This window comes from Geotrypetes seraphini, chromosome 5 (genome assembly GCF_902459505.1).
Source record: "Geotrypetes seraphini chromosome 5, aGeoSer1.1, whole genome shotgun sequence".
In the NCBI taxonomy this organism is placed as follows: domain Eukaryota; kingdom Metazoa; phylum Chordata; class Amphibia; order Gymnophiona; family Dermophiidae; genus Geotrypetes; species Geotrypetes seraphini.
The window spans coordinates 211,813,398-211,827,354 of record NC_047088.1 but is presented as its reverse complement, the minus strand read 5'-3'; the positions used below and the strand labels follow the sequence as shown (position 1 = coordinate 211,827,354).

Genomic DNA, 13,957 nt, shown 5'->3' with positions numbered 1-13,957 from the left:
ACATGCACAAGTAACTCTGGAAGGACTCCTCTCCTTTTATCTCTGAAAATCTAGGGGCATATCTCCAACTCAGTTCTCAGCAGGGAGGGAATCTTTTGTCCCGTCAATCGTTAAATCAAGTCCCTAATGTGGCAATCAGGAATAAAAATTTACCCATCCATTGACAGAGAGGAACATTCAGTAGGAAACAGGTGTGGAAGTCTTAAATGCTGGCAATATCTCAAGCCAGCATAAACATGTTGCCATCTGCTATAGCTGTACCAGAGTTCTGGCTCTTAGAACAATCTGTTTTTCTTCTGTCCTAGATAACTAGGTTCCTATAAATTTATCAACAAAATCAGTAGATAATGAGTTTGATGTTTCCTTGCAGTGCTGTCCTGGAATTTCTGATCTATCTATCTATCTATCTATCTAATATAATAAAACGCTAGGCCGCACATGCGTACTTCCTATGTGTGCGCCGGTTTTCCGTGAGCTGTAGCGACACATAGGAAGTGTGCATGCGCGGCTTACGGTCTGTCCTGTTGAAAGACACAGCGGTGGCTATTCGCACGATCCCTGCCTGCATTCCCTCCCTTCCAGTAACTTTGCTGTCACCCGCCTCTGCGCTCTCTCTCTTCCTCCCCCCCCCCCGAGACGGATGTCGACCGCGGCGGCCAGAGTCGGATGTCGGCCGCGGCGGCACAAGAATGCAGGGTGGAAGAGGCGCTTGCGCTGGGTAGAAGAGGTGCTCGCGCCGGCGCAAACAGGTGGCTGAGGCCCGCAACCAGAGAAGAAGATGTGCATAATGAGCTCGCTGGCCAGAGACGAGGCGCCCACTGTCCCCGCAGGAAAGGTTCCTCGGCCAAGAACACAGCAGCCCGGCCCGCCAACAGACCACCCCGTGCCTGCATCAAAATCTTCAGCAAGACTGCTGGAAGGGGGCGGAGCTCCTCTTTTGAGTCTTCCCTGGCAGGGAGAAGAGGTACTACTAGACAGGGGGGATCAGGTAAGGGGTGCTGCTGGACAGGGGGGAGGTAATTCTAGCACCCGTTAATGTAACGCTCTAAAAAACTAGTATATATATATTTAGCTTCACTGAAGAATCCTGTAGGAGCAAGGACACAGAAAGAAAGAAGCCAATGTTCAAAATATGAGCTGCTGTATATTTTGTACCTCTGAAATTAGATCCTATTTGTATATTAAAATAGTGCTTAAAGTTTTTTTGTCTAAAAAAGAAATGATCAAATAGGTTTGTGTAGTAAATTGAAAGTAGTAATTCATTGTGCCATTGCTCTCTGCCATACATTAACTGAAGAAGGATTTCTTGGTTGATACATTTTGAATTTGTGACAGCTAAACTTTCTGTAGTTTCTGGTGAATGAGATTTTTTTTGCCAATGGATGTAGGTTATTAATACCTTTTTTCAGCTGCACTTGTGAAATATTTCATATACTGTAGTCTCTGAGTTTCTAATTTGAGTAACAAATGATTCTAATTATTTTAGTTGAGGCATCTTATTTCTCATATAAGGTATGGTGAAAGGCAATCCTTTACTGCACATTGCTATACTATCAGATTCAGCAACCTGTGGTTTTTGTTTCTCACAGGTTGCTGAATCCCATGATGAAAGAATAACACTGCTTGCAAATCACTCCATAAGCAACATTATTCTAGTGGCTCAGGAGCATCAGGATACAAGGCTACTTCCAGGCTGGCAGAGCAGCCACTTTCCCCTCTAGCTCAAGACCTCTCTATCCCCAAAGGTTTTAGGATTGCCCACCCCAAAAGGCTGACGTTGGATTCCATGGTTATGACAGGCTCCTGCAGACAGGATGGGCCATTTGGCCTTTATCTGCCATCATGTTTCTATGGAAGAGGTGGTGGAAATAGAGACTGTGTCTGAATTCAAGAAAGCCTGGCATAGGCACATGGTATCTCTTAGAGAGAGGAAGAAATAATGGTTATTGCGTATGGGCAGACTGGATGGGCCATTTGGCCTTTATCTGCCATCTATGTTTCCTTCCCTGTCTTAACTAGTATCTCTTTTCAAAGGATTGGTAGCAGTGGCAACAATTTCCATACACTTCCAGCATCTGACCAGAATGGATTCCCTCTGTTGCATTCCACCTAGGCTGAAACAGAAAGTAGGGTCAGAGAGGGAAGGAGTCAGCAAATGCATGGCTTATGGGTTAGTCACAGACAGTGTACAAGAATCACTGTTGTTGCTAGCAACCCTTTTGAAGAGAGATACTTGTTAAGGTAGACAAGGGGATAATCCAAACTGGGGATCTTCCAGAGAAATACTGGAACCAGATGGGTGAAAGGGAAAAAGGGTTAATTGTTGCAATTGCTGGACATGGGGGTGGGGTGGGGAGAAAGAGAGGGGGAAAATGTTAGATATAGCAGAAAGAAAGAGGGAAAATTTTTGGACATGAGGGTAGGATGGAGAGGAAAGACAGAGAGAGACATGTTGGACATGGAATAGAGGGGGAGGGATAGAGAGATGCTACATGGGGGAAAGGATGATATAGGAAAAAATGTTGGACATGGCAGAGGAGAAGGCTGCAATATGGAGGAGGGGGAAGAAATAGAAGATGTTGGACTCAGTGCAAGGGAGATAGAGAGAGGAGAAGTGCGAGGAGGGATGTTGGGCGTGGGAGTAGAAGAGAGGGGTGAGAGGAGAAAAAGGTAGGTGTTGTATCCAGGGAGATATGCTGGACAATGAGAGGGAAGGAAGAGAGAGAAGAAAAATAATGGGTTACAGGTAAGGGGCGTGGAGGAGAGAAGAGAGAAGGGACAGGAAAATACAATGGGGTGGAGTTTAAGAAAAAGGGAGATGTCAGGCTATGAAGAGGGGAGGGAGGGAGCTGATACTAGGCTAGAAAGGTGGACGGAGGCAGAATGGGAATGATGGATGGGACATGGAAGCTGGAATATGGCCCACCCAGTCTGCCCATCCACTATCTCTTCCTCTCTCTAAGAGATCCCATTCTACACTTTCTTGAATTCAGACACAGTCTCTGTCTCCATCACTTCTTCTGGGAGACTGTTCCATGCATCTACCACCCTTGTCTCCACCACTTCTTCTGGGAAACTGTTCCATGCATCTACCACTCTTTCTGTAAAAAAGTATTTCCTTAGATTATTCCTGAGCCTATCACCTTATAACTTTATCCTATGCCCTCTCATTCCAGAGCTTCCTTTCAAATGAAAGAGACTACTCATGCACGTTTATGCCATGTAGGTATTTAAACATCTCTCAAAAACCACAAAGTAGTAACACTTAAATCAAAAAGCTACAAAAAATGTTACTCACCAGCAGTGGGTTATACCTTAATGATCAACATTCATAAAAAATGGGTGATGGAAAAAGCCTCAAGATATATAGATCACACAGCAGTCACTGATGATTTTGTAGCTGGCGCTGTTTTTGTCATTGGCAAAAAACTCACCCCCACACAATGTGAAGATCTAATAAGGAAAACCCCACTACTGTGCACATTTCAAAGTTAGAAATATTAATACTTAGCTCAATTGCCACAGGGTAACTGCAACAGCTGTGTTGAAGCGCTGGTATTTTTCTCTTTTCATCAGCGTTATAAGAACCTGCACAGACCGCTACTCCAAAAAGTTGGTGAGAGAGCAAAAAATCTCCAACAGGATCCTGTTTCACCCCTTTCAGGTTTCTTCAGGGATTTGCACAAATTTCTGAAGAACTGTGTGTACAATGGCACAGGAAAACTGCAAGACAAGAAATAGCTGAAACTGGAATCAATCCGGTGATGTCATTTCCGGTAACGACGTCACTAAAAGGAAAATTAACACAGTTGTTAGAGATGTCAAACAAAAATATTTATTCAAAAGCTGAAAAATTAATAAAAGGAACACCACTCAATTTTTTGGTTTAGACCAGCTGGCCAAAGTGTATTCTGAAAGAAGATCCATCTTTGCTCACACTGGTGCAGATGTTTCCTGGGTCTTTACGTTGGGGTAACATCTGGAAACAAGGTACCTTGAGGCTTTATCTCCACCCGTTTTTTATGAATGTTGATCTTTAAGGTATAACCCACTGCTGGTAACATTTTTTTGTAGCTTTTTGATTAAAACATCTCTATCGTATCTCTCCTCTCCCATCTTTCCTCCAAAGTATACGTATTGAGATCTTTAAGTCTTTCTCCATGCGCCTTATGATAAAGACCACGCTCCATTTTAGTAGCCTTCCTCTCTGGACTGACTCCATTCTTTTTATATCTTTTTGAAGGTGCGGTCTCCAGAATTGTATACAGTATTCTAAATGAGGTCTCACCAGAATCTTATACAGGGGCATCAATACCTCCTTTTTTCTACTAGCCATACCTCTTCCTAGGCACCCTAGCATTCTTCTAGCTTTTGCCATAACCTTTTCAACCTGTTTGGCCACCTTAAGATCATCATATACAATCACACCCAAGTCCTGCTCTTCAATCGTGCACATAAGTTCTTCATCCCCTAAACTGTACCGTTCCTTCAGGTTTTTGCAGCCCAAATGCATGATCCTGCTTTTCTTAGCATTAAATTTTAGCTGCCAAATTTCAGACCATTCTTTAAGCTTTGCTAGGTCTTTCTTCATGTTATTCACACATTCCAGGGTGTCTACTTTATTGCAGAAAAGGGATGAAGTATGGGAGAGTTTGTGGCATGGGTGTAAATAATCTGAGGTCAGGAGATCCAATGATATATATTGAAAAGTGATGGGAGTGCTGTGGAAGGATATGAAAAAGGAAGGAGATAGGTCTCTGAAGGAGGTGAATAGGGGTAGGAATAGATTTTAAAAGATTGTGAAGGAGATGCAATAGAAGATGAGATAGAAGATAAAAGATGAAATGGGCTGGAGCCAAGGGAAGTAAATAAGATGGATGGACAGGGGTTGGTGATGGGATAAGAGGAAGTGGAGGGTAGATGAGTGTAAAGAATAGAAATGAAGGATGGGATGGGAGACTGGGGAAGGAGAAAAGAGGGAGCAAAAGAATTGCTAGAGAGGGGATAGGAAGGGCATGAGAATAACCGGTAGGTAGATGAGGTGAAAAGGAACTAGCCTAAAGGGTGAGAAAGAGAGAATGAGGGGTATAAATCATATATGGATGGGTATAGAAGAAGAGAACATAAAAGTGAGAAAAGGAACATAAAAATGAAAAGATCAGTGCCAGATAGATACTGAGAAGAAAGGGAAGAACAACAAGAAAAGAGAAGAGAGATAAAAATGGAAAGGCTGGAAATGGAAATGGAAAAGACCAATAGAAAAAGTAGAACAGATTTAGACCAACCTAATTAGAAAAGTACCTAAATAACAAAAGTAGAAAAAATTATTTTTATTAATACTTTTTAAGGATTGGAATATGTTTGTTTTGAGAAAAGAAACTGACCTTGTTGAAAAGGGAAGTCAGAAACACAAACGAGTGGTGGCCTGGCACTTAGTTGGGGATAGTGTTTCATGGCAGCGGGGGAGAGGGAAGGGAGGCAGGTAGCAAAGAAGGCACTGGGTCATAGGTAGGTCTAAGCAGGTTAGAACAGGAATAAGAAAATGGGAGGTAGCTGAGAGTATACAGGGAGAAGGGTAGCTGCAGTTAGAAATGAGGTCTACAAGGTTGTGTCAAGGGTGGAGACTGGGAGCAAATAGAGGGGAGTTTGCAAGTGCATGATCTCTATTTTGCCTGCATCTCCAACTGCTCTCTCTCACCCCACCCACCCAAATTTAGGGAAGATAGGGGGTCAAGTCACAGCAGGGTTTCTAGTCTGATAGAGCACACAGCAGTATTTTTTAACCAAATCAAGAATAACAGAGGTCAAATGTGAAGTTGTTTTGTCACATGCTTGCAGTGATATGGATGATGTAAAAGACCCGGGGTAGTCCCCCTCTTCTATAAAAGGGGGCCATTGCCAGAAAAACAGAAGGACGGAAGTGCCTACCCCAAACTTTGATGGAATGGGGGATGAAGGCATCAGGAAAAGGAATCAATGATTAAGGAGGGGAATGTGCTTTTATGAGAGAAGTGGTAGTGTATCAGCAGGGGATGTGCTTGTATGGCAATCCCTGATGAAATGATGGTAGTACATTGGTATTTATACAGTCTATGGCCAGTCAGGGCAGAAATTGTGCTTCATATAGTAAGGCAGAAAATAGTGGGAGCTGTATGATTGAAAGACTAGGCACACTGCCCTGAAATGATCTAGACAGAATATTTACAAGAATACATAGGAAGAGGTACGGCCGGTAGGAAAAAGGAGGTATTGATGCCACTGTATCAATTTTCTAACCTCATTTAGAATATTGTATACAATTCTGGAGACCGCACCTTCAGAAACATATAAACAGGATGGAGTTGGCTCAGAGGAAAGCTACTAAAATGATCATTGGTCTTCATTATAAGGTGTATAGGGACAGACTTAAAGATCTCAATACGTATTCTTAGGAGAAAATACGGGAAAAGGGAGATATGATAGAGCTGTTTAAGTTCTTATGTGGCATAAATGTGCATGAGGCAAGTCTCTTTCATTTAAAAGGAAGCTCCAGAATGAGAGGGCTTAAGATGAAGTTAAGAGGTGATGGGCTCAGGAGTAATCGAACGAAATAGTCTCCTGGTAGAGGTGGTGGAGACAAAGACTGTGTCGGAATTCAAGAAAGCATTGGATAGGCACTTGGCATCTCTTAGGGAGAGTAGGAGATAGTTGATGCTGCAGATGGACAGACTGAATGGGCCAGTTGGCCTTTATCTGCCATCATGTTTCTGTGTTTCTGAGTGTAGCTCCAGAAAGAGCATTAGCACCTATTTCTACAGGTTCCCTAACAGAGTTATTTCCACAGCAAAACCTGTCTATTTATTTTTTCTAAATCATTGGCAACTATAATACTTGAGGCCTTAACAAAAACAGATGTTGTTTGTTATAACCAAAAGACAATATGCATTTGTAATCATACAAATAATGTACTATTTACTTATTTGTTTTTGAACAGATATGATTTTAGATCAGCAAGTAGCCTCTGGGCAGCTCAGTGAAGATATTCGCCACAGAGTACATGAAGCTTTACTCAAACAACACCACCATCAAAATCAGAAAAAACTGAGCAATAGGATTCCAATAGTAAGATCATTTGCTGATATTGGAAAGAAACAGTCTGAACCGCATTCCATGGACAAAACCGGTAAGCAGATACTTGTGTGTTTCATCCTGCTCCTGCACTATGGCTTCAGTTCTGTTGATTGAAAGTTGCATTCAGAGTTAAAGTGGCAAAGTGACTTTGCGCAGAGATATACTTTCTGGTTTGATAACATGGGGTGAAGACAGAAAAACCAGGGGAAAAAATCACTTTCTGCCCATCTACATGACACCTTTGGGAGCAGTATTTAAACAGAAGTTGAGTGTTGTACGAAGTATGTATGCAGATGCTGTGCAATTTTCATCCCGATTGGTAAAGGTGAAGATTGCACTGTGAAGATGACACAAGGTATGGATTGTGTCAGGAACCGGATGTCTGATAATAAACTATTGCTGATATTTTGATGATTGGGAGGAGTATGATTGTTTTGTTAGGCTTGATAGCAGTTGTGCATGATTCTCCAATTGCTATGAAGTCAGTGATAAAAACTATGGGGGTTGATGATTGAGACCAGGTTGTCCTTTCAAGACCATGTAAGTAAAGTGGTGCAATCTCATTTTTATTATTTGATTGTGAAATTAAAGCCTATCTTGAAGCCTTATGATTTTAGGATGGAAGTGCAATATCTGGTCCTGATGAGTAGATTTTTGTAATGCCCTTTAACTGGGGGTATCAAAGACCAGATAAACTGCATTGCAAGCAGTAGAGAATGCAGCAGCTTGAGTGATTGGGGGCTTAAGTAAATTTGATCATGTGCAGCCAATTTTAAAACAATTGTACTGGTTGCCAGTGACATATTGAATCCAGTTCAAGGTTTTAAGTCTGATGATTCAGAATCTGTATGGCACTACTCCTCAGTATTATATAAAGATTGTGCAATCTTATAGCTCAAAGAGGTCGTTACGATTGAATAATGAGAAGGCAGTGGGTCCTCACTTGGGAAATATATGTCACTCTGTGGCCAGAAATTATGCTTTTTCGCTTATGGGTTCCTAATTGTGGAATGGTCTCCAAGTTTTATTAACATTTGATAACTTGTCTATCTAAAAAAGTCTAAGGGCTCCTTTTACAAAGGCACGCTAGTGGATTAAGCGTGCGCTTAGCACGTGCTAAAATGCCGTGCGCGCTAGCTGCTACCGCCTCCTCTTGATCAGGTGGTAGTTTTTCGGGTAGCGTGCGCTATAGCACGCGCTAATTGTAAAAGGAGCCCTAAGTGGCTTACAATAAAGTAATTAAACATAAATTAATATAAAACTAAAAATTAAATGTGAAGAGACCGGAAGTAAGGGAAAAAGGGAAGAACTACAATATGAGATAGAAAAGCGGGGAGGGAATACACAAAAAGAAGGTCTCAAAGGTTAACCACAACACAATATTGCCATGATAAGTTTTAACCATACTGTATACGTCGGTGAACAAAAAAGATTTAATGAAGCCTGCAGTCTGAGATGATCAGGAAGGGCATTCCAGAGTTCTGTCCCTTGTTCAGAAAAATAGAACCATGTATAGTATCCCAAAAAATTTATCTAAATGTGGGAATTATTTGATGATTTTGATTAATGGATCTTAAAGTGTGTGGGGGAGTATAAGATGTCAAATATTTACTGAGATATAAAGGAAGATCAACAGAATGAATTTTAAAAACTGATGACTTTAGAAGGGGAGTAACATGATCAAATTTTCTAAGCTCAGTAATTAATTTAATTGCAGTATTTTGGATAAGTTGAAGTCTTTTAAGATCTTTAATGCACATACCTTTACAATAATCCAAATGACTAATAACTAATGCATGAACAAGAACATTGATTGCCGAGAGATCTAAAAATGGGTGAATAGAGCGTATTAAACATAGTTAAAAAAAACCCAAAACTTCTTACAACTGAGGAAATTTGAGTTGAGTAAGATAGTGTGGTATCCAGAATGACATCTTAGACTCGGGTAGTATAAACTTGACGGACTGGTATATCATTTAATAAAATAGGAGATGAGAATGTTATATTACAATTTATACCAAAAAGCATTATTTTAGATTTGGTTGGATTAAGAATTAGCTTAATATCAAGAAGCCAAGTGGATAAATATTTTAATTTATTATTGATTTTCTTAATTTGCATTTTATCAGAGGATCTATAAGTGTAAGAATTTGAATATCATCAGTATAAGCATATGCTGTTAAATCTTATGTTTGAAGGATAGTTAGCAATGGAGATAAGTAAATATTAAAAAGGGTAAAGGAAAGTATGGATCCTTGTGGAACACCTGAGGGAAGAGAGTCTTGAGATGTTTCAGAGCCTATGAGGCTCATAATCAAAACTTTGAAATGTCCAAAAAATGGCTCAAGTTGGCACTTGGACATCCTAATAGCAGGGACGTCCAATTGCTGATAATCAAAACCAACTTTCTGGATGTTCATCAGCATTTCTAATCTGCTGTGCATTTAGAGCTCAAAAGGGCATGTTGGGAGGTGCGGTTATTAGTCAGGCTTCAACCTGGACATCCTGAAACAATAATTGAAGTATGATCATGTCACTCCCCTCTTACAGAAAGCTCATTGGCTTCCAATAGAATATAGGATCACTTACAAAATCCTTTTACTTACTTTTAAAACCAGAGCAAATAATCAACCTGAATTTATTAACAACCTACTTATTCCATATAATCAATCTAGGACTTTAAGATCCACAGCTCACAACCCTCTAACTATTCCCTTGTTGAAGTATATCAGTACAATGAGGGCTACAATTTTTTCCGTTAGTGCCCCCTTGCTCTGGAATAGTATTCAAAATCACTTACGTGAAATAACAAGTCTTGCCAATTTTAAGGTGAAGTTAAAGACATTTTTATTCCTTGATGTCTTTGTTACTTAAACTGCCCTTTTAAGGACAAACCAGATTGGAAAGGTTTTTAACTCCAGTCTCCCTTCCTTTTGTTCTTTTCCTTAAATGTTCTTTCTCTTTCTATCAATTGTAGTTCCACCCTTCTTCCCCTTCATTCCTGTTCATCAATGTTTTTAAAAATTTGTCTTTTGACTACACTCTGACTCTATTTGGTACACTGTTTTGGTATTTTTGTACACCGCCTTGAAGGTTTGATTAGGCGGTATAAGAAATTTTAAATAAACTTGAAACTTACACGCCAGGACTTAGATGAATGTAAAACAGGTCTAAGTTTCCCAAAATTGCCCAAACTGACAAGAAGACCACTGTAGGGTCAAGGCATGACTCTCCCTTACTCCCCCAGTAGTCACAACCTCCTTCCACCACCCAAATAGGACAGCCTCAGACATCTCCCCATCCCCCGACATCTCCCCCCATCCACCCATCTCCCTACATCTCCAGACATCTTCCCATATCCACGCAACATCTCCCCACATCCCCCGACAACTCCCATACCTTCAGATGACAAATTGGCAGGAAGGAAGCCCACTCCCTCCTGCCTATAGGGCCATGTGCTCAGAATGACGGGCCTTCCCCCTCCCATTGCATCTTGGGATGCAGTAGGAGGGGCCTAAGGTCCTGATAGATTGGTTTTGACACACTATTTCAAAACATAGAACATTTGCATTTTTTTACAGTTTGCTTATATTAAAGAAACTTTACTTTATCTCTGGTTGATGTGTACAGTTCCTTCCCCACTTCTTCTCTGTTTAATTTTTTCTGTGGATTTTTGTTTCCTTGTTTTTGGTCTTTAAATATGTATGTATGTCATTTTATTGTACACTACTTAGTGGTAAGTGGGGTATAAATTTAAAAAAAATAAATAAAATGTAAAAATGCAATTTTCTTACTTAGCAAATCACATATAGAGTAATAGCGAATCCAGAATGATACAAACGTGGTAAAAACACATAAAAACCCAATAAAATCAATCATGATATACTTTATCAGCACAATTCATTTGAAATAATTTAGAGGCTGATATTTAAAAGCTCAAAGCTGTCCTAAATTTACCTGCTTAGCTGAAGCAGGCCCTGCCTGAATATCATGCCAGGACCTGTAGAAACTTTTTTTTCAAAATTTTGAGAAACCCTCCTCCCTCCTCCAAGCTCCTGATTACATTTTCCATCTCCCTCATCTTTCTCCCCAGCCTACAGCCACAAGCCACTCCCCCTCCCCACCCTGAAATGCCCCCCCCATCTCCCCACACCTTCCAAATTTCTAGGTAGGCTCTACCAAGCCTACCTTTCTCCCTAATTATCCAGCAGGGGGCAGAGGTGCAGTCCCCTCACTCCTGTTCATTGTGGCTCCTGGTCCTGTTGAAAAATAAACTGATCATGTGGCATATAACGTGGCTACTTGGAGGCTCAGAAAAAATGGCACCATTCAATTTTAGCATTAAGATCTGTTGGCTTCTCAGATCCTAGATTATAAATCCACCCCTTGTTCTTCTGTATCCAGTGATCCACCAGAGATTCATCTGATTTCAGATGAGTTATGCTGCTACGATGTCCCTCCTATTTCTGCCCTTCTCCTTCACTGCCAACTCCAGACTCCATTCCTTCTATCTTGCTGAGCTTTATGCAAGGAACAAACTGCCTGAGTCATTACATCTAGCTCTTTGCTAGCAGTATTCAAATCCAAACTAAAAGTCCACTTTTTCGAGGCTGTCTGTCTGTCCAAAATAGATTGTAACCTCTTCCGAACAGGGGCCATCTATTACATGTTAAATGTACAGCGCCGCATATGCCATAGTAGTAGTGGTTAATGATAAATAAAGCCACACACCAATACACTTTCAAAATCATAAGACAAAAAATAAATCACTGCAAAATGTGAACACCATAACTTATCTAGATCAGAGTTTCTCAACTTCAAGCCAAGTACCCCTTAAGCCAGTGGTATCAAACTCAAACCATTTGCAGGGCCATATTTTGGATTTGTAGGTACTTGGAGGGCCTCAGAAAAAATAGTTAATGTCTTATTAAATAAATGACATTTTGCATGAGGTAAAATTCTTTATAGTTTATAAATCTTAACTTTTGTCTAAGTCTTAATAATAATATTGTCATTTATAGCTAAAGAGACATTTCATCAAGAAACTTTTATTTTACTTTTGTGATTATGATAAAAATACCGAGGGCCTCAAAATAGTACCTAGCGGGCTGCATGTGGCCCCCGGACCACGAGTTTGAGACCACTGCCCTAAGCCTAGCAAATACTAACCGAGTACCCCCGCCCAAACTCCACCCCAGGCCTACCCAAACTCCACCCCAGACTTGCCCAAACTTCACACCAGACCCGCCCAAGCTCTGCCCCTGACTCCACCTCCATAATTGTAATGCAATTTCTTCCATCCATTTTTCATATACACACAATATAATCTTATTAATACATAATGGTAACCACAAAATTTTAAAAGCACAATGTACGCAGAGAAAATGTTTTTGTTTTTTAAAAATCTTTATTAAGTTTTCAAGACTAATAAAAAGTGCAGAACATTATACATACATTAATAGTCAGAACAAGCACTTATAATCAACCAATAACAATACAGAAAGAATAAACCCCCCTCTCTTCCCATACATTCAATCAAAGAATAAAACCAAACCAAAAGAGATAGACCCCCCTCCCCCCTTCCCTGGATGTGTGTGCAAATCCATATAAAAATAAAAATTAGAGACAACTATATCGAAGTAACAAAAGACATCAATGGACCCCATACTAAACTGAATAACTTACATGTCAATCCCAACATGTCAGTGTTCATTTTTTCATACTTGTAGCATAAGCATAGATTCACCCATCAAAAAGTAAAACTAAGGCAATCCCAGTTTTTCCAATTGCGAGTACCCATTTGCATGGCTATCCTGGTCATGATCAGGAAAAGCTGACTATTTATACCAATCCAACGGTGGTTTAATATGCAGTAGCATCCCATAGATAACTACATCGTAGGTTAATGGAATCGATGAATCCAGTATGGTATTAATATGTCCCCTTATCGACATCCAAAAGAAGTCCGCAGAGAAAATGTTAATTATTTATATTCGGAGTTTTTTTTTCAAAGAGGTCAACGCACATGACTTTAAAATATGCAATGTCACCTCAGTAACAACTATAGAAAAATAGACAATTATAGTACAAAATATAGACAGAAGATATAAATTTTCAAAACTCACACATTTTGATTAGTAAATTGAAAATAAAATCATTTTTTTCTTACCTTTGCTGTCTGGTGATTTCACGAGTCTCTGGTTGCACTTCCTTCTGACTCTGCATCCGATATTTCTTTCTGCCTCCTGCATGCTTCCTCTCCTCTAGACTTCATTCCATTCCTCTCTGTCACTCCATGAGTCCAAATTTTCTTTCTCTTTCCTCTGCCCCATTGGCAACAAGTCTTCCTCTCTTTATCTCACTGTCTGTCTTGAGACATCCAGGCATCTCTCTCACCCCCTCTACTGCCACATCCAATATTTCTCCTTCTCTCATCCTCCAGATCATGTGCAGCATGTTCCACTACTGCCCACCAGCCCCATGCCCATTTCTCTTTCTATCATCCCTCTCCAACACCATGCCACATCTCTCCCTCCCTCACTATATCCAACATTACTCCTCCTTGCATCCCCTTCAATCTGTCCCTCTGGTCCCTCTCCCATCACCATAGCCAACATTTCTCCCATTCATCCTTCTATTCCCCATGCATCTCTACCTCACTCCTCTCTCTCTCCATGCCCAATTTTCCTTTCTTCCTTTCCACATGTGCACCATCTCTCACTCACACTCATGCCCAACAATTATCCCTTTCTATTCCCTCCCCCCATGTTCCAAATTAGTGCTCCCTTCCTCGCTCCATTCTGTGTCCCATGTTCATGCCCCCCTTTCTTTCTGTGTTGAGTTCGTA

At 40.6% G+C, this 13,957-nt stretch overlaps 1 protein-coding gene across 3 annotated transcripts in view; it reads left to right on the top strand.

Moving 5' to 3' along the window:
- Positions 1 to 13,957, top strand: part of SLC4A10 (solute carrier family 4 member 10) — a 337,291-nt gene that overhangs the window by 119,151 nt on the left and 204,183 nt on the right. For all 3 annotated transcript variants that reach the window (XM_033945953.1, XM_033945952.1, XM_033945954.1), the window contains exon 6: positions 6,974 to 7,162. In XM_033945953.1, coding sequence (XP_033801844.1) covers positions 6,974 to 7,162 — 189 coding nt within the window. The remainder of the gene's footprint in view (positions 1 to 6,973; positions 7,163 to 13,957) is intronic.